Source organism: Urocampus carinirostris, chromosome 5 (genome assembly GCF_059441175.1).
Source record: "Urocampus carinirostris isolate Australia breed hairy pipefish chromosome 5, RoL_Ucar_1.0, whole genome shotgun sequence".
NCBI lineage: Eukaryota > Metazoa > Chordata > Actinopteri > Syngnathiformes > Syngnathidae > Urocampus > Urocampus carinirostris.
In genome coordinates, this window is record NC_142353.1 from 32298862 (window position 1) to 32325195 (window position 26334).

Below are 26334 nucleotides of genomic sequence, written 5' to 3' on the forward strand. Positions count from 1 at the left end.
ATTTGCTCCAGTGTGTCCTGGGCCGTCCCAGAGGCATCCTACTGGTGGGGTATGCCCCGAACACCTTACAAGGGAGGTGTCTAGGAGGTATCATCATCAGATGCCAGAGCCACCTCATATGGTTTATCTCAATGCTGAGGAGAATCGAGTCTACACTGATTCCCTCCCGGATGACTGAGCTTCTCACCTTATCTCTGAGGGAGAGCCTAGCCATCCTGCAGAGGACACTCATTCCTTCCGCTTGTATCCCGGATTGTGTTCTTTCAGTCATTATCCACACTTCATGACCATAGGTGAGGCTAGGAATGTAGATCTACCGGTAAACCAAGAGCTTCGGCTCAGCTACTCCTTCACTACAACAAACCGATAAGGGTGATGATACACGCTGCACTGACCCATCTGTCAATCTCCCGTTATGCTACCCTCACTCGTGAACAAGACTCCAAGGTACTTGAACTCCTCCACTTGGGGCAGGATCCCATCCCCAACCCGGAAAAAGCATGGTCTCAGACCTGGTCCCGGACTCGAAGGTGCTGATCTCTATTACGGCCGATTCACACACGACTGCTGAACGCTTCAGTTAGACTTGAAAATCACGGCCTGCGGAAGCCACCAGCACCACATTATCAGCAAACAGTAGAGATGCAATACAGAGGTTCCCAAAATGGATCCCTGCGCCTAGAAATTCTGACCATAAAAGTAATGAACAAAATATGTGACAAAGGCCAGCCTTGACGGAGTCCAACTCCCACTGGAAATCAATCCGACTTACTGCCCAGCAATGCGGACCAAACTCTGGCAACGGCCATACAGGGACCAGGCAGTGTTCTTGCAATAAAATGTTATTTTGCAGGCAAAGTGCCTTGTGTTTATAAAAAGCACAAAAACTGTTTTTCTCAGTTTCCTTGAAAACAAGTGTTTTCAAAAAACTCAATGCTCAATTGTGTTTACTAAGAATGGTTCAAGCAGGTCTTTTGATATGTCCTATGCCTATGTAGCTACAATACTAAACGTTCTGTAGTAAAAATGAGATGAAATGTAAAATAATGGCTGGCACAAATTTGAGAAGAACGAGTTAATAGTGGACAATGTGATCTGTTAAAATAAGTGATGCTTAGACGTTGAGGGGTTTTTTTCCTGACAAAAATGACCACGAGTGCATTCCCGGTTCCGGCCGAGAACAGCGAAAAAACACTACAGAGAGAAAAAAGTTCTTAATACTTCCTGTATAAGGTGAGGGGAGGAATGCGAATCTGGCTTTCAATTGGGTGTGAGTTTGTTTTACAACCTGGCCTTTGATTGTTCATTTTGCACAAAAGATGTCAAAACGGGAGATCTGTCAAGTTTTTATGTCACGGTTGCCATGGTGCCCAATTGGCCCCCCGCCGTGTGGTGCCAGCTTCTGTCACGGTTGCCAGGGCGCCCAATTGGCCCTGCCCATGTACACCAGCTGAAACTTGTTGACAGATTGCTCCCTGTCACTCCTTAAACGCTGTCCTGTGAGTCGCCTTTGGTCGGAGCATCTGCAAAACTCTGTTTTGACACGTCAAGCCCTGAGAATCTCCGTTTTTCCTGTATTTTTGCTCTTGTTTTGCCAAGCCCTGTGAATTCCCGTTTTTTCCTGTGTTTTGCTCCTGTTTTGCTCTCTCTTGACCATTTTTGTGTTCCCAGCAATTTACTTCCCCGCGACTGACGATCTCCAGATCAAGTGTGCGCTCCTTTCTCTTTTCCCCAATAAACTGTGAGTAACGTTACACGAGTGGGTTCTGCTACCTGTATCTGTTCTGGTCCTGACATTTTACCAAAATGACATTGTCTTAAAAGTTCATATGTTTTCTTTTCTTCCACATTCATACTAGCCTCTTTCTTGATCTTATTTGCATGCTAAACCCACAGAGCTAACATGTTATATATAGTTCAGGCGTTTTAATACGTAAATCGGTACATTTTGTGCAGCAATCAGTCAGTTGATCCTCGAAGTCAATGAGCTGGCACTAAAATATGTAAGGCACTGCTTTTTTTTTAAATTATTATTATAATTTTACCTTTCCGGAATATGCGAGCATTAGTGGTTTGTTACATTAGGGTGTGTCAACTAGTGCACCATCATCATCAAATCCCCCTACTCCTGTTTTCTCATCACCATTCACTCTCCTGTCCATTAAAAGCTAAAATGATCAAAACATATGTACAAGGGAGGGCAGGAATATGCAATGTAGTAAATTCTAGCATTTTATTTAGTTGTTACTGTATAAGGAGCCGTTTTACTCAGTACAATTAATTTGCTTGTGTTGATTCAAATTGGGATAGCTACAGTTTTCTTTTTCTGGATCACTTTTTTAAGCACCTAAATGCACCTTTGTCAGTTATTTATTATTGTATGTTGTTTTTAGCAGGTCAGTGCAAAATAAGCATATCATTCTTTTTTTTTCAGTTTTTCTCTGTTTCCTTGGTCCAAACATTTTACCTTTTCCTTTTTGGGGTTTAGGCCTAAATTTTTTATTTTGGTGCATCCGTTGTTAAAATCCAGATAGTACCTCAATTTTTTTAGAGATTGTGATATCTTGTGAAAAGGTTTGATAGAGTGCAGATGCAGAAACAATGGAGTCCGCTAATCCCTGAGTATTGTAATAACGGTAGTGGAACACACTTGGCAGAAGCAGTTTCTATTTGTGTCTGCTTTAATTATTAGCTACCATCAATAATTTAATGTCATCACATACAGGACTAACCTACTTAAGCTTCAGTATGCCACGCCTAAGAACAGCGAATATGTTTTTTTATTTAAGTATTCAGACTATGAATGCCTTAGGGCATCCTGATATACGTATATCTAAATGTATTATTAATTTGTGACGCATATCCTGGCAATTTTCATACTACCTCATTCGAGGCATTTAATTAATTGCTTCAAGTGACCCAAGTGTGATTATTATTTAAAAGTTGGCACTGTACTATGAAGCACTGAATTGATTATGTCCTGATTAAACAGATAAAAAATAATACAGGAACAGAGCAGTGTAGATGGGGTCAATTAGTAGGACCTAGGTTTCAAAGCAAACATGGGATTTAGCAGTTATGCTGCACACATAAAGACTACCAATATTGTACTCTGCGATTGGTTAAATGGTTATTAGTTTAGGCCAAGACTTTTGATTTTGCTGTATGTCTTTGGATATGGGATCTATTTAACATACATTGACTAGCGGAAATACTCCCTCGAACAACTATCTGTCATATTGCCACATTTTAGGCTTCAAACTTAAAGCTAAAATAAATAAACTACATTCTAAGAATCAACAACATGTGACACAATCCAAAAATTACTTCAACCTTCTCCACTATATTAAAAAAAAAGAAAAGTACCGTAAAGTTTTTTCCCTAAGTTTCAACCCTGCGGCTTATTCAGTAATGCGGCCAATTTATGTAATTTTTCTAACGGCCGCCAGCGGCCCTCGAGTGTTGCTACCATTAACTGCCCTGTCAAAGCTATATTATTATTATTAAAGCTTTGAAAACTCTCTCGGTGTACCGTCTTTCTTAATATGTGTAACCCATGTATAATATGTATTTGCAACTGTATATTTTTGTAATGTATTTATTTGTATTTATTTTAGACACTTATTCTGATATCTTTTGCACGTGTGAACAAAAAATGAAGGGCGGAACAAACGCGGGGTGCCGAGTTTAAGTGGGGACTGCTAAAGGTGAGGGACAGACAAGGAAAGAAGAGGGGGTAAAAAGTTGTTTAAAGAAAAAGGAGTTGTGTCAGTAAATATGTTCTTCTGATGTATTTTTCCCACCCTAACCTTTGGAAATAAACACTTTTTTCTTTGGATTAATTTCAGCGGCACCCGGACTCTGCAGGTTTGCATCAAACCTTAACTACCGGTATCATTTTCTGTTCATTTGCCGGCTGTGATTTTTGGACTGTGGACTTTAATGAAGGACATTTGCATTCGCAATGATCGCAGCAAGGCTTTAGGGCTAGGACCTTAGCTTGGCCTTTTGGCTGAGAGTAAGTGTCCCGGCTCCTAGGCTTTGTAGCGTATTATGAACTGACCGATAACGGATAATGGATAATGAATAACGAAGATAGATCAATAACCCTTAAAAACCCCAAACCCCCACATTTGCATTCGCAATGATGGCAGCAAGGCTTTAGGGCTAGGACTTTAGCTTGGCCTTTTGGCTGAGAGTAAGTGTCCCGGCTCCTAGGCTTTGTAGCGTATTATGAACTGACCGATAACGGATAATGGATAATGAATAACGAAGATAGATCAATAACCCTTAAAAACCCCCCATTTGCTAAGTAACTATTCGCTTGGCCTTTGGCCTTGATGCTAAGTCCTTAGCTTGGCCTTTTGTGTACTTTCTATGAAGTCACTATCTTTGATTTTTGCATTTCGGAGATGGAATATGAGCTTGCTCTGTCCACTCCACGCATCGGCCCGGTATTGCAGTACCTCCGGGAACGGTGCATTCGCAATGAATCGCAGCAAGGCTTTAGGGCTAGGACCTTAGCTTGGCCTTTTGGCTGAGAGTAAGTGTCCCGGCTCCTAGGCTTTGTAGCGTATTATGAACTGACCGATAACGGATAATGGATAATGAATAACGAAGATAGATCAATAACCCTTAAACCCCCCCCCCCACATTTAGTTTCAATCGCGGGACTTGAAGTCGGGTTTGTGTTAATTTTCTGTTTGTGTTACATGTTTAAATGTTGGCAAATGTGGCTTATATACAGGTGCTGCTTGTGTATGTACAAAATCGGTTTACCTCTTAAAATGTGGTGGGTGCGGCTTATAATCAGGTGCACTCTATAGTCTAGAATTTACGGTAGGTGTTGCTAAAAAATTGGCTCTTGTTCTTTCACCCGTCAGCTGACTCCAGAAGTTCCCCGATGACTTCTGGATGATCCAATGTTGACCTAAATGACTAACAATGACAGACACCTGTGAGCACTTTGCGAGAAATAATGTAAAAGTGGAGAGTGCATATAACCACTGCCAGTTTACCAAGACTTGGCAATTCCTCTAAACCTTCAAAGCAAACAAGTAGAAAGTTGATGAGAAAAGCAACCAACAGGCCCATAATCACATTGGATGACCGGCAGGCATACACAGCTGTGGTGGGATGATCTGCCCTTACCTGCTCTAAATGGAATAGTTGCAAGAAGAAAGCTGTTTCTGAAAGAAGATAATAAAAAAGGCCAGTTTGGCATTTGTCAGATGAGACCAAAATCGAGCTTGTTGGGCTGGATTTGGCATAAGAGAAGAATTTACTCTGAAAACACAATCCCCAATGTCAAACATGGTGGTGGCAGCATCATTCTTTGGCATTTATTTTTTCACCTAGGAATGGGAAGATCATTAGACTTGATTCAGTGATGGAGGGAGTCAAATGCAGGACAATTTTTGCGGAAATCTCTTATGGATTTTGCTAAAGACTTTATAATTAGGTGCAGGTTTACCTTCCACCAGGACAATGACCCTAAACATACAGCAACGTCTGCAATGCAATGGTTTAAAACTTAGAATGTAAAAGTGTTAGAATGGCCAAGCCAAAGTTGAGACCTCAATCCCATATAGCATTTGTGGAGAAATCTGGAAAAATCTGTGCACAAACAATCAACATCAAACTATAAGAAACTTTAGCTGTTTTTGATGGAAGAATGGGCAAGTATATCTGTTTCTAGATTTGCCAAATTTACAAACACATACCTAAAAAGACTGGTGGCCGTGATCAGGGTTGGGTAGGGTTACTTTAACTTGATTACGTTCAATTACTTTTGGATTACTCCAATACCAAATATGCTAATAAAAGACAAAAGAAACTAAATATGAATAAAATGATGACTCTCAACACGTGGTAAGCTTTCTCTCCTGGCTTTGATCTCTTTGATCTCCGGCAAAACTAACATAAAATGCGACAGAAACAAAATGAAAATAAATCCAAACAGCTTGCCAACATAATTTTTGCCGTTGCATGTATTCCGTTACTCCCCAAGCCTGCACAAAATTTAGTAATTTTATTCATATTTAGTTTCTTTTGTCTTTTATTAGCATATTTGGTATTGGAGTAATCCAAAAGTAATTGAAAGTAATCAAGTTAAAGTAACCCTACCCAACCCTGGTCGTGATTACAAAAAAGGTCCTGTACAAAGTATGAACTCAAAGGAGGCCACTGTTTTTTAAATGCCAATATTTCAATTTTTAATTAGTTACCGCAATAAAATATCTCATCTCATCAGCCGTACCACTTATCCTTATTAGGGTCACGGGGGGGCTGGAGCCCATCCCAGCCATCTCCGGGCAGTGGGCAGGGGACACCGTGAACTGGTTGCCACCCTGGATTTGAACCCACGACAGGTTCCCATGACATGAACTGTGCCGCACAAGCGCTAACCACTGCACCGCCGTGCTGCTCCCAATAAAATATGTTGAATATATTTAGTTTATTTTCATGATTGTGTCTAACATATATTGGGGGCCAAAACTTGGTACTGTATTTCTCTCTTGATTGAGGTGAGGGAGTATTTGATATATTTTTTTTCTGTCATGTTGTTTTTTTGCCTCATCTCAACATTCAAAAAAAAAAAATAGACTACTTTGTTAGGAAAATGGGTTGCTTCTAAATTCTGGGTTAGGGTAGAGGCTGCATTTAGAAATGACTGCATCATCATATTCCCATTAATAATTTATGAAATAAACTCAGATGATAAGAGATGCAGCGGTCTGAATGACAATTCCTAATAAGATGCTATTTTCCATGATGGTGCCTGAGGCAGCGATTACTAACAGCTTTTGGAATTTGTTGTGGGGATGGATCTCAAGCTTGTTTAAAATTACAAATTGTAGTAGAAATCAAAGATTTGTTTCATACAACCAGTGGAGCCAGGGATGGAATGAATCACCCAGTCTCATTATTTATTACACACATTCATCAATGAGTTATGATGGCCCACTCCAAATTCATAATATTATTCATACATTAAATGAAAAGCATTCCACTAAAGTAAACTCATGCTGTAGTTCTGGTGTTGAAAACTTGAGGCCTGCGGCCATTTGCGAGACTATCGTTCGAAGCCTTCGCTATAGAATAAAAGCTTAATTCAAGTGCGGCTCTCACAAGTTTGATATGGACAGGGTTGGGTAGGGTTACTTTAACTTGATTACTTTCAATTACTTTTGGATTACTCCAATACCAAATGTGCTATTAAAAGACAAAAGAAACTAAATATTAATAAAATTATGACTCACAACATGTGGTAAGCTCTCTCCTGGCTTTGATCTCCGGCAAAACGAACATAAAATGCGACAGAAACAAAATGAAAATAAACCCAAACAGCTTGCCAACATAATTTTTGCCGTTCCATGTATTCCGTTACTCCCCAAGCCTGCGCAAAAATGTTAGTAAATTTATTCATATTTAGTTTCTTTTGTCTTTTATTAGCATATTTTGGTATTGGAGTAATCCAAAAGTAATTGAAAGTAATCAAGTTAAAGTAACCCTACCCCTCCCTGGATATGGATGGTATCTCTACTCTAATGAGATAGGCAGGTCCTAAATTTCATACGATATTTTTTGGAATCGATTTACATCTGGCTTGCAAAGTGATTCGCTGTCTACATCCTGGTTTCTTTCATGGTAGTGCGTAAAAATCACAATGTCATGGTTTGGCACCTAAAGTCCCTCCCCTTCTCCGAGAGACTGCGGCATAGAATAGAATAGAATAGAATAGAATAGAATAGAATATACTTTTATTATCATTGTTACAAAATGGGCTGAACATATTGTGACAACGAAATTGGACGTGGCACTCCAGGTTCACATTTTACTGTGAGGATAAAAAAAAAGATAAAGGATAATTTATCACCTCATTTTATGATTCCGCCCTCTCTCGCCACTCCCTAGTCAAGATATTACCAATCATTATTAGCAACCCTCTGCTGTAAAAACTCTGGTCTCCCTTCTCATTTTGCTAGGTCGTCTATACACTCTTTTCAATATATTCCACCATACGACAACATGCTCTTTATCTTTGGACATTCTGCTCAAAACAACACACCCTCCATCTCCAGACATTCTTTTCTAGATATTTTCCTCAAGACGTTCCTGTTAAGATATTTCTCTCAAAGACAATCTCCCAGGATTCTCCTCCTTAGCAGTCCAGGTTCCGTTCTTCCTTGTCACTGAGTGAGTATCACATTGTTTTTATATAAATGTACCTTGTTGGGTTTTAATTGCATCCTTGTTATCTCACCTCTTGTGTCCTGCGTTTGGATCTGCCGGACAGAAGCTGACACGTAGACTGAAAGTTCCAACAGAATGGAGTAATATTTGAGTAATATTTGTTTGCAATTAAATCACAAAAAAATGATATTTAAATTGAAACAAAGAACGAGGGGCTGCCTGCGTTGGGAAGAAAATTGTCACTAAAGCTTTAAGGATAGTGGATGCACTTTGCATGCAATTTGGAGTGACTTTCTGCCATACAGCCAAGTTTAATAAAGATGTTTTATCACTTGACCATGGTCATAAAACACAAATTGGCTGTATGCCGGCTGCTGCTTCCAGTCACAAAGGTGCTGATAAAACGTCATGTTACGGTAAATTATTTTTCCAGAAGCCATGTGTGTTAAAGTTCCTTTTGTGTTCAGACAATTAAAGGATGGAGGCTTTTACTACACACAATTGAATCCTAACAGTCTTCATTTATTTTTACTCACATACGTAATTTCTTAAAGGTGGGGTGCATAGTTTGTATGTTTTAACAATGCCCAACCGAGTTCAAAGAGCTTTTATATATTTTTCCCTTTTGTGATTTTATCTTACTTTTAGCATTGCATTTCCAGGACTCATTACACATTAGCAAGCAGGAAATAAAGGGCGGTAGGGGAAGATTTCATAATCGTCCCTGAGTTTTTTGTTAGTGTAGCCTGATGATGGTAAAATAAAGGAAAGGCCTGTTTAAAATGCAGCCCAAACGCAACAGAAACCACCAAAAAGATGAAAAAGGAAGAGTTTTTTTGTACTTGAGGAGTGAGCTGACTGAGGCTGCATTCATGACTTCAAGCCAGATGATGGCGGCAGAGAGTAGCAACATCTCATGTCGCGGACACCACCTTTAAGTCTTTATTATTTGCTCCATTGTCATTTTTTTCATAACATATTGATTCATTTTTCTTTCTAGTTAAATTTTAATATTCTTTTGTTTTCATTTATAGATTTTATCTTGTGAAAATATGCTATACTTGAGGACAGTGTCTTTATTTATTTATTTATTTATTTATTTATGCATTTTCACAAAACTCTAGCTTAAGTAGCCCCTCAGTAAATTACGTCAGGGACCTGTGCTGTTGTTCATATCCTTTAAATTGTGGCCCAAATCATATTTTGAAGGAAATATTAAAGAATTGATAAGTTTGCTTTGTTTTTATGATTGTACAAGCGCAAAAGAGATTTAATGGGGTACCAGTTCTTTTTTGTTAACTCACTGTTGTTTGTTTTGACTATAGCATCATTATCGCTATTGGCCAACGGTGTTGTTTTTTATTTTTATTTTTTTATTTCAATACCGTTTAGGGCTGATCTCTTTTCGTAACCTTACCCATTTGTTGCAAAGGGAACGGGGGGTCTTTAGAAAGGGATGGGATTTTTTTTATCTAAGAGCCTCTCTATTGATACTCCTTGCAAGCTCAAAATCCATTGCTGTCTTGTCACCATTATTTGATTGTGTACTAAAGTTTAAACTTGACAGGAATCATCCATCCATCCATCCATTATCAGAACCGCTTATCCTCCGTAGGGTCACGGGGTGCTGGAGTCCATACCAGCCGTCTTCGGGCAGTGGGCAGGGAAAACCCTGAACTGGTTCCCAGCCAATCGCAGGGTACACAGAGACAGACAAATCGCATGCTCATTCACACCTAGGGACAATTCGGACGGGACAATTAAGCTGACATACATGTTTTGGGAATGTGGGATGAAACCAGAGTGCCCGGAGGAAACCCACGCAAGTACAGGGAGAACATGCAAACTCCGCACAGGATGGCTGGTAGCTGTATTTGATCCCATGACCTCTGACTTAACCACTCAGCCGTCGTGCCGCCCGAAACAGGAATCAATATGGTAATATTAGTACAAGGCAACATTTAAGAAAATGCTGAAATGGAATCAACTTAAAAGAGAAACACGTGGAAAAATATATAGAAAATCAGAATTTTATTCATAATATATTCATACTTGTACACAAGTAAAATAAAATGCATATCTATGGTTCCATTGCAATAAACAAATTGTCAGCATTCTTTTGGCAAATGCTACCCATATATCCTTTCTCTCATGAAAATAAAATGGAAAATGGGGGCGATAAAACAACATTTTCTTAAACATAGTCAACAAAACGTTACCCAACAGATGCATCACTTTCAATAAATAACACGGGGCGGGGCTTACTTTGTTAAATGGACCCAACATTCGTTGTGTGCTTGCTTACTGTGTCAGACCGCTTCAATTTGTTTTTCCGTACTCCGTTGTCTATCGGAGTTAAAGAAGCGTTTTTTTTGGAGGGGAAATATCCAAAATGTAGCTTGGACGGATACAGTTCAGTACATAGAGAACAAACAATTTTGGGCACCGATTCTGTATATACATCAAATCTGCAGTGTTCTGTAAAGGCATCCATTTTGTTAAATGTACTCTATCTTTGTCCTGACGTGTTTTCACCCCTTGCAGGGTGAACGTAGCAACTCACTTTTCAGTCTCTGCCGGTTTTAGATGTCTCTGAGTCATCTCGCGTCATTGTCATGAGCATCCACAATCACAATCAACAGTCCTGCATTTGGAATTGTATCGGAAGTCCTAAGACATGGCTAGACAGATCAAGATGGCGGGAATAAGCAGAGATCGCAGCACTTGCAACGTTGCACCCTGGCCTTTGATGCAGTGGGTGTCTGATCTTGGCTTTTTTGAGCACTTCTTTTTCTTTTTATTTGAGGTTGTAGAAGATTCTATGCTGTCTATAAGGTTAGGGTTCATGTTTTCCAAAGACTTATCCAGGGTGTTGGATAAGGTACCAAGGGGTCCGTCGTTTTGTTTGTTCTGGGTGTCATTTTTTGTTCTTTCTGGATCTTTAAATTTTGTCTTGGAAATGTTTTCCTTTTCTTTCAAGGGGTTGTTGGTAATTTGACGACTCTTTCCGGAGAGAATGGAGGACTTGTCATTATCGCCGAGACAACACCGAGGAATGGTGTCCTCTTGGGGATTTTCAGTGGAGGGAAACTTGTTGGACTGGGCCTTGGAGGTGAAGAGATTGGTCTGGATTTGAGGCGTCTCCACACATCCATCCAAGTCTTCACTCTTGAGTCGTTTTAGGTCCTTTCCTGCCAGGAATTCCGGAACGTCACACTCCAACTCGGAGCTGGAACCTTTGAATCGTTTGAACCAATCCCACAAGGTCCTGGCCCGACAGTCACAAATCCATTGGTTACCATTAAGGCGAAGATACTGGAGGGTGCTAAGGGGATCCATTGTTTCCCCGGTCAGGACGGTGAGGTTGTTGAAAAACAAAAACAGGGATTTGAGTTTAGCCAAATCACTGAAAGCCTTCGGCTGGACAAAAATAACGCGGTTCTGGTGTAGCAGCAGGCGGTCGAGGTTGATCAAACCACGAAACATGTTGTCAGTCACTATCTTGATCTTGTTGTTGTGCAGGTAGAGATAGGTAAGGTTGGCAAGGTCAAGAAAAGTGTCGTCATGCAGCGTTAAAATGTTGTTATCCTGCAGGTAAAGGTACTGTAGGGAGAACATTCCTCGGAAAACCCCCACGGACAGCTCCGATAGGCCGCACCTGTGAAGGTGGAGCGTGTGCAGCTTAGTTAAGCCCCGAAAAGCCGTCGGGCTGATTGTGCGAAGGTTGCCGTTGTCTCCGATGTCCAGTTCCTCCAGTTTCTCCAAGCCGTAGAATGCGCCGGCCTCTATGTGGCTGATGTTGTTTGAGTAGAGCCAAAGGACGGTGAGATTTTGACAAGAGCTGAAGCTTGTAGATCTCACAATCGTCAACTTGTTGCTCTGGAGGAAGATTCTCTGGCTCCGCACAGGAATCTCAGTAGGGATGGAAAAGAGTCCTTGTTGCTGGCACGCCACGGTGGGACGGGGCTCACTGTAGCACACGCACTTTGCGGGGCAGCTGTCACTTTGAGGTGCCAAGTTTAGCCACATGATCAGAACCAGGAGCCGCCCCCCTGAAAAGACAAGAAAAAAAGAAAAAAACAATGATATTAAATACTGTGAAAACAACATATTTGCGTGTCATACTTTGTGATTTTATTGTTTTCTTACAGTGAATCTTTGCCTATTATTTAGAAATGAATTATATTTTCATTTAACAAAATGTGTTTGTCAATCTCAGGTGAAAAATATTTTATTTCAATATTCGTTTTTTGGGGGGCCTTCGTTTACGAAATCTTGTAAAATACACACTTTTGCATTTGTGCATTACGTTGTGCTGAATTTTGACATAACTATTTAAAGTTATTACAAGATCACTCACTCTAATGCATTTGATGAGAGATAATTGAGAAAATTGAGTTACCTATTCATATCGATACTAGTCTTTGTTAAGATGTTGGTATTGGCAATAGTAACTGATTCCATTACTGGCTGGTGGCCAACAAATAATCATGTGGCTTCAATTTAAGGTGGGGTGTGTCGTTTGGGGTGTCCTTAAAAAGGTTGAAAGTAGATGATTTTCTCTTTTACGTATGTGTTACTTATGCCAAACTCAGTTCAAAGAGCCTTTATAAAAAAATTCCACCGGACCTATCTGCTTTTTACTTTTACGAAAGGTGCTCTGACAGCGGAATACATTAGGCTGGAGGAATAGATGGAATGAGGGGTAGAGGAGGGATTCATGATGGTGCTTGTGGTTTTCTGTTAATGTGGCATCAAAATGGTAAAAAAAAATAATTGACTGTTTCAAATATGGTCCGAACGCCAACCGAACCCCAAAAAAGATGGAAAGTTTTTTTTTTCAAGCGCATCTAAAAAATGCATGTACTTGCACTTGCCACACAAGCTGATTGGCAAAGGCTCCAATGATGAGTTAAGCCAGAAGATTGCATCAGCAAGTAGAACATTTTTACATTTCGGACAGCATATTCAAAGGAAAGTTAAATTGCCACGAAATAAAAAAAAATATTAAGCAGAACATATTTTGTCCGAAAAAAAAATGTTTTACAGAGATAAGGGATGCCAACTATTGATTGTATCAAATGGCTATCTAAGATGAGGCTATCTGTACTGCTATCTGTCCGAAGAACTGTGATTAAATGTAAATATAGTTGACAAAGAGGTTTAGTAGTTTTCTGTGATGAGGGAAAAAGTTTAAACCAGCACATTTGATATTTTCAAGCATTGATAATTATTGCTTGGCTCACCATGTCATGTAATTAAGTGCACGCCAAGTAGAGTAAAACCCGACCCCTTTTTATGACCTTTTCTTCAACAAACAACATCAACAACAAATTATTTTGAATGCCTTTGTTTTGAATTTGAGTTTTGTTTCTCAGATGCCTGTCAACTTATGGTCAAAATCATATAAAATGTTGGTCTGCTATTGGCTTGCCTCACGGCATGATAAAAATGCTAATATGCTATTTGCTAACTCCCAAAATCTTTCTCCTTTTTCATTAAGTCAATAATCTCGTGTAAGCAACTTTAATTTGTGTAGCTATGGGTTCTAAGACTTACAGTAGTGCTAAAGGGAGAGTAAAAAACACGATAATCAGAAAAAAAGCTTGCAGTTATCAAGAAACACGAATACGGCATACAAATAGCTACCCTTGCTAAGGTGTATGGCTATAACCGATTGGCGATCAGGACTATTAGCTCTCTACCCCCTCTACAATCTCACTCTGCGATTCCCACCTTAGAATGGATTAATGTCATAACCCGGGGTATACTGTACATATCTTAAATCTGAAAACGATTTGAAGGTAATATCGTTGATTCCATGTGTGGCAGAATCATGTCTTAGTATAAAATACATGACTGCAGAAACATCTAAATCTCTAAATCCCCTCTAGGCCCGTCCAAGCAGCTGAGATGTTCTATTATCCTCTCCCATGCATGCATTTTAAATCCCAACCTTGCAGTTATGACAGGTGCAGAGACCTGAAGTGAAAAAAAACAACCTTACTCATCTATTCCATCCATCCTTTCTCATTTCCTGCAACGTATATCGGGTGCAGCTCATTTGCGAACTTGTTAAAGCGATCCCCGGTGCGGCCCGGTGCTGCAATTTCGCTCCAATCGGGCCGCTCAGCCGTCAGACTGCCACCGGAAAGCTGTCAAGACTTTGCGCTCTTTCTGCATCGCAGCACTTTTTCTCCCAGCAGTGTCTAACAATAGCAATATTTTACCACGCAGCATGCTCCGTGTCTCTCCGCCGCCACCGCCTTTTTTATGCTAGCCTTCTCTGCTGTCTATTCATTAACATGCTATTTCCGCCCACGCGTCGCGTGTGAAAGTCAGCTTTCCTGCGTTCTCGGCGTATTATGTCCCGTCTTTGTTAGCATCTGTTTGAATGACAGTTTGAGGCCCCTAATGGCATCAGCTCAAAAACATTTATGCAAGCACAGGCACTTATCCAGTAGATAAACATTGACAATTTATACTGCATGTTTTCCAATGCATACATTCCTGGAGGAACTTAATTGAAACACTCAAATTGTTTTCCTGACACATTCAACTCTTGGTATGAACATGCTCTGGTATGCCACGTTTAAAAATTGTGTGTCGAACATTAAATGAGTTGGAAAAGAAATACAGTATTCCTTAGGTATTCACAGACAATATGCGTAAATAACTCTAATATGTGAATATCAGAGCCACATTTGAAGATAGATATCCGGGATATTCTTATGGCATAAAGCACTTTGGACTTTTAGTATGAATGATCCACGCAAACTCCAGCTTGCTCGCTAAAATAGCCTCATGTGTATTAATTCCAGTTATCCCATTTTGCTAAGTATGTAATTAGCAATACACTTGCATGACCGTTTAGGATATCCATCCATCCATCCATTATCTGCACCGCTTGTCCTGATTAAGGTGATGGGGGTACAGGAGCCTATCCCAGCTCTGGGGAGGGAACACCCAACAGGTTGCAGAACACACAGAGACAGACAACTCACTAGCTCATTCACACATTTTGGACAAGTCAATTAACCTGACATGCATGTTTTTGGACTACGGGAAGAAACCCGAGTGCCTGGAGAAAACCCACGCGAGCACAGGGAGAACATGCCAACCCCGCACAGGAAGGCTGGTAGCTGAACCCATCACGGCAGAATTGTGCCACGCACGCGCTAACCACTGCCCTGTCATCCCACCCTTGAGGATATTTGATTATATTTAAAAAATAAACCTTGGCTAAATGAAGTCTTGACCAACCTTTATTCAGCATTATATTGCGGGCAACTAAAATCAACTTATGTTTTATGTTTATAGCACTTTTTGACAACCATCATTGCTTACAAAGTGTTGCAGGGATAATAAAAATGGGTATTTGTAAATAAATAGATAAACAAATGCAAAGACAAAATTCCAGATTCAATCCTACTCATACAAAAAAAAAGTTCAATTCAAATAAAATAAAAAAAATAAATAAATTGAATGTTCAGCAAATATCCATTTTCAGGGTCAGTTTTAATGGGTAGTCAATATTATTGTTATTTATTATTATTATTTTTTTATGGTGAACTATCCATCATCTGAAAAAAAAACCTCAGGAGCATGTAATACAGGGGTCTCAAACTCATTTTTCTTGGGGGCTGCTAGGGTCTGGGTGATGTGGAGCGGAATAGGGTATTCCACTAGAAAATCTCTGTTAAAAACAGTCCACTGTGCTCCAATATCTACACAAAATAATAAACTAAAGAGTATTAGAATTAGTAAGGAAAACAAATCAGCAGCTGATCACATTTTCTACACAAAATGAGATCTAAAAAATGATTAAAATTGTGTCTTAGGGTGGGGGCCTCAAACTATCATCCAGGTGGCACAAATGGCCCGCAGGCCGCAGGTTTGAGACCCCGACATGCATTTTATTGTTTTTTGTTTAGTTTTGTTTTTTTACATGAAATCATTGATAGCTGTATCATTGACTGATTAACGGAGTTCATTCAGGTGCTTGAAATCCTTGAAAATGCTTGAATTTCGACGTTGTATTTTCAATGACTAAAAAGGGCTCACATTTTGGATGGAGTTCTTGTAAATTCCTCAAATTAATGCCATGTTTCTCAACAGGTCTGCTTGGCTATGATTCTCACACTGCTCTTTGGTGACTTCCCTTTGCCTTAGAATTTATTCTTCCTTCGTGAGTAACTGCAGCTGGCATTAGTTTGTACTACATTGTCCTATGAAGCATGATTGCCCCCAATGTGTGGAGAATATGTGCATGCTACACCTAAACCAGAGGCGTGTTCAGGAGAGTGATCAGACATGTAGTCTCTTGATAATCGCTTGCCGCGCACTGCTGAACGTTTTGTAATCGCTCACTGTGATTGCCTTACTGATCCAAAATGGCCGACGACAGTACAATGGATTTCGTTCTACAGCTTGCTTTGAGCGAGTTGGCTGATATGAGCGACAGTTCGCATATTGACACAGTTAAGGTTATCTTAAACGCAGTGGAAGGGTCATACCTGTCTTGCATTGTTCACAAACATTATCAGGCAATGTAAGACGATATATTACATCGCCAACAGCACTCGTCAGGGTGAGATCCTCCATCTTCTGCACTGTCGACGCCATGTTGGAAATCAAAGTAAGCGGTCTTTCTCCCGTGATTACTCGGGCACGCGAGCGCTCAATAATCACTGGCCGTTCAGAAGCTAGCGATAGCTCGCGATAGCAATCACTCACTCTCCTGAACACGCCTCTGGCGCTAAGAAATTTGTATGAATGCAAGGAATACATATCAATTCTATGGACAGTTAGTATGAACCAGGCAAAAAAATAAAGGTAGTGTTTCCCAGTGGTAAATTGTAATGGGAAGAACTTCCTGCAACGGAAAAAGTAAGCATTATATTGCTGACATTTTTATCCAACACGTATATTGGGGAGATATTTGTCTCGAGAACAAATCTATTGGCAATTTACTAATTATCTAAAAATCATATTTATTGATATATGCACACTTAAGAGTACAAATTGCATATGAAAATTGCAGATCTATTTGTGGCCCTGCAAAATTGTCACGACCAGATGGGAATCAGGACCCGAATGCGTAGTATTAACCACAAGTTTATCGAATATAAAGAAGAAGGGCAGCGCCCACGATCCGGTGCTCGCTGGACGTGGTATGCAAGTCGCTCTCGCAATCGGATCGTGATCCGAATACGGAAGTAGATCTTCCGTAGCGGGAGATGGCGGTGTCAAGGACTGAAAAACAGGTCGATAGCCGGGACAGGAGAGCAAAAAACGTGGTCGGGATCTGAAATGGGTCATAAGCCGGGACTGGAGAGCAGACGTGGTAGGGATCAAAAAAGGGTCGTAAGAGCGGGACGGGAGAGCAAAACAGGTCGTAGCCGTAGACAAACAGGGAGATCAGGAACGGACAGGTGGAAAATGGGTGCAAAAACGGGACACTGCAAGGGTCAAAAATGCTTGCCTTGTAACAACAGAGGTTCACTGGCGGACTGACAACCAGAGAGTGAAATGACTGGCTTTAAAAGGGACAGGGAACCAATCAGATGAGCGGGCACAGGTGATCCAAATCGGTAATCATGACAAGAATACATGATTGTTTTATTTTAATGATACTGGAGAAATAAGAAAACTATGTCATAAAGTCATTCAAAAGGTTTTAAATTTGGCCATGAAAAGGTGTATGGATTTAAAAAATAATTCCCTCTTGAATAGCTGTTAAAAACTGTTGAGATACAATTTAGATGACACAAATATAGTGTAGTTTATAATGTAAAGCCGTTGTGAAACCCAATCCAAAAATCTATTTTCATATTGTGATCTTTAAAACATAGAACCATGATAAATGGGATCCCCTCCCCCCTGTCCCTTCCCTTGTCCCCTCTTATCATCTTTCAAACTTTCATCTTCATCATCCATCTTCATCCTCTATCCTCTTTCATCCACTCTGCCTGCCCGGTACGACTTCCTCATCATCCATCATCTATTTGTCCCCTCTCTCTTCGCCAATTTCCCAAGATCCCCCACTTCACTCTACAGTCAATTTGTCCAGGTTGCAGGAGAATACAAACAGTCTTTCCTTTTTTCGTATCCTTTGACGAGGACTGAGACTGCACTAGTGCTGATTTTCGATCATATGCACAAAGCATATTCTTCAGTTCAATTAATGCTTTTTTAGTGATGTAGCAAAAACTGAAATGTTGTGAAAAATGGTTAAAAAGCCCAGGTCGATTTTCCTCTCAAGTGATTGCTTTCTCAGTAAAGTTTAATTATGATACAGCACGTTTTGACCACATATCTTTAGGACTGGCAGCACGGCGGCGCAGTGGTTAGCGCATGTGCGGCACAGTTCATGTCATGGGAACCTCCTGCGTGGGTTCAAATCCAGCTCCAGACTTCCTGTGCAGAGTTTGTATGTTCTCCCCGTGCTTGCGTGGGTTTCCTCCGGGCACTCCGGTTTCCTCCCACATTCCAAAAACATGCATTTCAGGTGAATTGGCCGGTCCAAATTGTCCCTAGGTGTGAATGAGCGAGTGAATTGTCTGTCACCGTGTGCCCTGTGATTGGCTGGCAACCTGTTCAGGGTGTCCCCTGTCCACTACCCGATGATTGCTGGGATGGGCTCCAGCACCCCCGCGACCCTACTCAGGATAAGCGGTGCAGCTAATGAGATGAGATGAGATGAAATATTTAGGACTAGAGCTAAAAATCCTAGAATAAGCTAGCTTGATTATTCTCTACAGTATATGCACATGTATTAGAAAATCTTATGACAAAATACTTAAAAGAAGGGATCTACCTTAAATGCTAAGGGACGAACGCCGTTTGTGTTTCATCACAAGGTAACTAGATTTTTACAATATATGTTGGCCTGGAGAGGGATGGGCGCCACCAGGCTCTACCTGCAAAAGGTAATTTTGTCATTTTGTCCAGAAATCATGATTGGAGTGATTACTTTTAGTCCTTTTTTTCAGAACCCAAACTTTAAGTACATGGTACATCTACCATAACTATATGTTGAGACAATGTAGTAACAATTTTAAATTTAAAAAAAAAAAAGTACTTTTTAGAATTATAATGAAGTGTAGACCGGAACTGAACATGAAAACATTTTAAGACAAGATACACAGGAAGAATATGTTTTAAAAAGGGTCAAAAACATCTTCCTCTGTCTTCTATTAGATGTCCAGATATTGTCAAATAGTTATCACTCTAACCTGGCACTCTATGGGCCTGTGTGGTAGATGGTGAAACAATTCGTTGCAGGGATTCACATCATACATGACAGATGAGGACCCCAATGCATTGCCCCTTTGAGAACCAAAACTGATAAAGTATTGTTCAAAGGATTCAGATGTTTGTTTATTTTAGCAAAAAATGCTTTACAGAAATCATTACTTATTATGCCCCCGCTAGTGTCATTTCTGACCTGTGATCGGTCCGTTGCCACATGTGCATGCCTGTGAGATACAATTGTGGAAAGTTGCTGCCCCTTGTGGGTGTTTTGGGGAACTACAAACAGTCACGTAAATACAGTATTTTAGGTAGCACTTGGAAAACGGGAATTCTTCATTGTAATAAGAGGGTTAAACCTGCATTGTAAATCTGGTGTGGCTTGTAAAAACACAAAATTGAATTTCGTTTGAAATTTGAGGATGCAGGTTTTTAAACATGTGTGCTTAATAGTCCAGAACATTTGGAAACTGGGTGGGCGATTGGACACCAAAAAATCCTTTCTTCCTCACTTTTAATATAAACCTATTGAATTCACTTTCTCTTGATATCAGTCTCTTCATTGGTTTAACAGCTGATCTTGATGCTCAGTCTGAGAAATACAACACCAAGGTTGCGTCGGGGCGTAAATAAAATGTTCTCCTTATCGTCTTCTGCCAGTTTTGTTTTCGGCACTTAATCTCCTCCTATCTGCAGTGTCAAAACACGCTTCAGAGCACCGGCTCTCTGTTTCAAGACCCCACCAGTGGCATATCTTCAGAGAGCTATAGCTTTTACGCAACGGCAATCATTACTCAGTGAGAAAGGACGAGGCTTTTTTGTTTCCTCTTGACTGACGCTGTAGGCCCTTCAGCTTCAAGTACATAGCTTTGCACCCTTAACACTATTTACAATTGGACCCTGACAGTCGAGGATGGATTTGCAGGGTGTGACGATACTCCAGTGAGATTGACGGAGCGATTTCTCCATCAAAACAAAAATCCACAAAATGTGAGCTTATCTCATGGTGTGCCCATGTATTGCTTATCCTTTTGGAGGTCACTTTGAGGCTTGAAAGCTGGATCACTGTCTGGGCTGCTCGCCTGTCAATCACAGACTGATATGGAGCAGCATAATGAGTGGAAATGAATCGACTACACCAGCGGTTCTCAACCCTCGAGGGGTTCTTGGGGTTTTTAAATATGGCTAGTACGGCTGCAATGATTAATCGATAATATAGATAGTCTACAAATAATTCTAATGAGGATTATTGTTACCAGACCCTTTTCTCCAAAAGACAGAGGCATCTTTTCACAACTAAAACCTGTTCCGGGTGGTAGCATAAAAATACAGAAATGGTGATGTCAATATCAAGTGCACCGACCAAAACATCTAAAGTTTGGGAGCGCTTGACCCTTGATATGGCCAAAAAAAGACTACATACGGCGTTTGTAAAACAGACCTTGCGTATCATGGCTGTAGCTTGGTGACACAAGAACATTTAAAAAGCATGTCCTACAATTGAACGAAACATTCAAGCCAATGTGGTTTTGATGACATGCTTTGTACATTTTATGCGAGTACATTCCACTTTTCTACGTTATGCATGCAGTCTGAAGAACCAACTTAAGTAGAGAAAACGTTAAAAACGACAATTGTGAGTTTGTTCAAACCGTTTTATTTGAAACCGTTGAGAATGGTTGTGTTCTCTTGTTGCAGACATTGCAGTTGACCACTGAATGGACTTTACAAAATGCCTGTCCTTTAAATTTTATAAGACACACTTTTAATTCATTAGTTTTTTTGCCTGTCCCTTAATAATGGACATAGGTTTGTTTCTGGTTTATGTGTCTACAGACCGAGCACTATGCGTATTTGGTTTTAGATTTGTATTTTATTTTAATAGGACCCTACAGTATGTTCAATAAAAGATGTATTTTTCTTTGTACCCATTTTCTTGTTTTTATTACCATTTCCACGTAATATACTTTATGCTCAATTTGAAAAAAAACAAAACAATATCTGCTTATTTGACTAATATTTTAATAGTAACAACAAACGATTATTACAATAGCGCAGTTATTGTAATAATTGTTTGTTGCATCTTAAATGAAAAGTTAGAATCAATCCAAGAATTATGTTTGCTTCATTTTTACCTGTAACCACAATACATTACTAAAAAAATTCCCATTTAAAAATCACTTGGAAATTGTGAATTAATGGTGCTTTCTATTATTTTACTGTAGTTTTATTTTACTTTATTAAAATAAAAAATACAAATCTTATTTTTCTCATTATGATTTTTCAGCCCGTGTTTAATATCATGTATCCTCATCTTGAGTACATTTGTTTTTATTGATTTTATTATATATATATATATATATATATATATATATATATATATATGTTTTCTAATGATGTAACTTAATGAACTGATATTTCACTGCTCTACCAAATCACAATCGTAATATATTTCTTTACTTTTATACCTCGTAAAAAACGTAACTATTTCCATTTTTCAACTACGGCTGTGTCGAATGTTGCTGAACATTTAATGATTTGATTATTTTCATGAAATTGAAATTGATAATACATTTCTGGGATCGGGCGTATGCATTAAGACTTGTTTTCTAATAAAAACATGGTCACGTTTTGGCCGAAATGAGACTTGAAACCGATTCCGTGAATCTATCCGTCCTTTAAAAATATAAAGGCAAACAGGCTTCATGCAATTCATCGCTGTGTGTAAATAGATGCGTGTCCCTTTTCAGGCTTATCTCTCACCCCAGCATGAATCTACTTAATGGAATAACTGTCTGAAGTAGGACGATACGTGTGAATTACATCTTTCCTGTCGAATACTGCATCAATTTCACCCGATGTTTGCTGCAGGCTTGTTATTACTGTATGCATGGAAACACTTAAACTCACACTGACACTAGCCTTGCAGCGTAAGAAAATGGGTGGTGTCATGAAGATAAGGGTAAGATTTTACCATACGGGTTTACCAATGTGACAGCCTGGGAGCGCGGTTTTAACATAAGCTGCATTATCGCCATTTGGAGGTTGTGGATCCGAAATAAAAAAATAAATATCTTAAGGCAAACGATAGAACATAAATACTTATGTTGTTGAAGATGATGATGATGGATGCTGATAACATGAATTATTGGGGGTAGTAGCAGTTTGTTACTACCAAATTCACTAGTGTTGGCGTTGTTTTTGCACGTGAAACTTCTGTTCATCAGATAAAAACATTCCAAAAATAATCCGTGATGAGTAAAACCCATGAATTAGATTTGTTTTTACAATTATTAGATACTACATAATACATTAAAACCAAATAATAAACCCGTTTAATAGTATACGAGTGTCTGCCATTGAAACAGTGCTTAAAGGTACAGTAAATGGTTTAAAAATGTTAGTTTTCTAGGTTTTTTGCCAATACATTGATCCATTTTTTTCTAGACATTTAAGTATTATTACTGTTTAAGTAAACTTTTTTTTCATTAGTTTGGGTACAAAGTTCCCTTAGTATGTGGCTATTTTAAAGCTGTTTTAGGGGGTTGCTTATATGCGATATAGGCTTATATGCGGGTATATATGGTAGTTGAAGTTGTTTTGGTTTTCGCTGGTCATTTTTATTAAATATTCGACTAGCTCTGCTTTTAACTGCACAATCCTTTCATTAAAAATTTCAGAGAATAGACGAAGTACAAAATGTTGCAGCGAGTCTTTTAACTACCCCGATGAGCAGGTAGTTGCCTTGCATGGCTAACGCTGCTATCGGTTAGTTAATGTGTGTAAAAAGGGAAAGTGTGAAGAACATTGTAAAGCGCTTTGGGAGGTCTTCATTGACTTAAAAAGGCGCTTTATAAATGCAGATCATTTATATTTACATTTACTAAGACAAAACAGTTTGATCACATTACCCTGATTTTAGCTAACCTACATTGGCTCCTTATTAGATTAAGATGTGTTTTTTTAAGGTTATGTTGGTATTATACGAAATCATGCATGGACTTGCTCCCTCATTTCTTTCATATTTAATTTATCCTTACGTTCCGGTCCGGAGCCTACGTTCTGAGAATGCTGGTCTACTAGTTATCCCAAGAGCCAAGAAGAGATCCTCAGGTTCGAGAGCGTTCTCCATTCGGGCCCCAGTGCTGTGGAATGCTCTTCCCCCCTGAGATTCGATCTGCAACCTCAGTGGAAATGTTTAAATCCTTGCTTAAAACACACTTGTATTCTATAGCATATAACTCAATTATATTTTATGTTGACAATATATGTGTATTATCTGTTATTGCAACATCCATTGCAGTCTGGTCATCCTGGTAAAGTGGGATTACCTCACATGCAGTCCATTCTCAAGGTTTCTACATTTTCCCAATTTTTAGGTTTTTGGGTTTTTCCTTGCCCTCGTGTTGGTTTCAGATCAGGGGATGGTGTAATAATAGTCTGTGGTTTGCAGTAATCTGTGTTATGTGCAGCCCTTTGAGACTCCTTGTGATTAAGGGCGTCACAAATAAACATGACTTGACTTGAATTAGGTCACAACTTTTCATTGAGGTGGAATGGTGGGGACTCAAGTCAGACCAGTTGAAAACCACTGTTATATAAAAACAAGTTAAAACATAGTAGAATTTAAAAAAATTATAATTTTAAATGATCAATGCAATAAGAATCTATATTCCGCAGTGCTGATGAACGAAAAAGCAAGCGGGGCCTTGGCTAAGTTAGGAGGCCAGCGATTCACTCCAGGCCTTGATGATAATTTGATGGTATTTGCTGAAAAAGGGAGAACTCTTCACTTCCACTCTCCAATTCAATTCTTCAGCAGTCGAGGGGGGTATGGGAGCAGACAGCAGTCTGATTGCGAGCTCATTCTCTTGCTCTCAGGACATCGCCATGCCACTGCCTCCATTTTAGCGCATTCATTTCAACCCCGTGACAAGATATGCCCCGCAGAATTATTCTAAGGTGTTGACCATGTTTTCATCCTTATTAATTTTTCATCTTTTCTGCAATTTGCTTGCCTGTATGCTCTCTATCGACACTAGGGCTGCAAGTAACGACTATTTTAGTAGTCAACAAGTCACTGACTTTACAAAAGATTTGTCGAATGATCAGACTTTTTTTTTTCTTAAATCGTAACTAATGGGATATATAATGATGTAATTAGGAGGAGAATTATGGTAAACACAAGAAAAATACATGTTTTTTATTTAATATAGTGTGGATTTGTACAAAAATACCCCAAAACAATCTAAAACCAATCACGCGTAGTGATCGATCAGTAAAGCCAGATAACCATAAATAGATAATAAATTAAAATCAAGTACACATTTCTTATCCCTGTCAACCAAAATCAGTAGAACATAAAACAAATACATAAAACAAATATAATGTGCCTTTTGTGAAGTTCATTCAGTGGCCAACTGCAAAGTCTCAAACAAAGGGACTTAAGTATGCTGTACGGAATTTGGAATATTGTTACTATCTGCCGCCATCCCCTGGCATAGAGTAATGATTGCAGTCAGAGCCAGCCGAAGGCATAAGCAACCTAAGCGGCTGCTTAAAACCACTAGGGGGCCCCCAAGAGTGGTTAACCTTTTTGGTGCCAATATTGTCACCAGTGTCACCTTGTCTGTTCACTCAATAATACTTCAACATGAATACAACAAAGGTACTACACAATAACTACAAAACTAAATATCAAATATTGTGTTTAAAAAAAGGGACGTCATATATTATTTTGCTTTCAATCTGAAAACAAGAAAATAGAATAGAATTACTGCAAAAATGCTACTACAGTAATACCATATTACAAAATACTACTGCAGAATTATATACTCCAAAAATGCTACGCTGGAAATACTACAAAAATACTACTGAAATACTGCAATAGAAATATATCAATTATACTTCTTTTGAAATACTAAACAAATTCAAATCCATAACATAAGATAAAAAAACTACTAAAGAAATATTACTACAAAACTACTATTACAAGATGTATACAACAGAAATACTTAAAATTACTCCTATAGGAATACTATGAAAATGTTCACATGGAAATATCACAAAAATACTACAAAAATAAAACTACAGTAACACTGTACTACAAAAACACTACAGACATACAACAAACATTCTTAAATGGAAATACTACAACAAAGATATACAAATAATAATACAGTAATAGTACAAAATAATTATAAAACTACTGAAATACTGAAATACTATGAAAATACTACAGCTATACAACAAAAAAATCTACTTTCGAAATACAACAAAAGTACTACAGAAATACAAAAGAGTACTACGATAGAATACTACATGAAATTACTTCAGAAATACGACAAAAATAGTACAAGAATACAACTACAGTAACACTACAAAAAACTACAGAACATCAATAAAATCCAACTTCAAAAACACTAAATAAACCTAAAACAAAACCAAGAGTAATACTTCAAAACTAAAAAAAATAATGAACTGCTTGAAACAGGGACATAATGTACTATTTTGCTCTTATTGTGGTCGATTCAAAACCAATATGATGAAACAATCCATCTAAAATTAGGTATAACATGTCACATGCGGCCCCTGACTCCAAATAGTGGCCCACCCCTGGAGTAGAACATAGATTGAGTTATAGTATGGATGCAAATATTCAAACAATAGGGGGCCCCAAATTTAATTTTACTTGGGGCCCCATAAAGGCTTGCACCAGTTCTGATTGCATCCTTAGTCAGCTCATTCATGATGCGTAATACACTCTTGTTTTTTTTCATCTTTTAGTTTAGCGTTTGATGTACTTGAAGAAGGCCTCTTATAACTCTTACTATTTTCATGCTATACTTAGAATTTGAAAGGGAAAAAAAATACGGGGATGAGCAT

The 26334-nt window shown here is 39.0% G+C and overlaps 1 protein-coding gene and 1 pseudogene across 1 annotated transcript in view; one reads left to right on the forward strand and one right to left on the reverse strand.

Annotated features, from left to right (window-relative positions):
* Positions 1–4314: 4314 nt before the first annotated feature.
* On the forward strand, positions 4315–4488 carry LOC148366058 (U2 spliceosomal RNA; annotated as a pseudogene).
* A 5724-nt stretch (positions 4489–10212) lies between these two features.
* Positions 10213–26334, reverse strand: part of rtn4r (reticulon 4 receptor) — a 116746-nt gene continuing 100624 nt past the window's right edge. The window contains exon 2 of the mRNA XM_088336464.1: positions 10213–12248. Coding sequence (XP_088192590.1) covers positions 10867–12248 — 1382 coding nt within the window. The 3' untranslated portion in view covers positions 10213–10866. The remainder of the gene's footprint in view (positions 12249–26334) is intronic.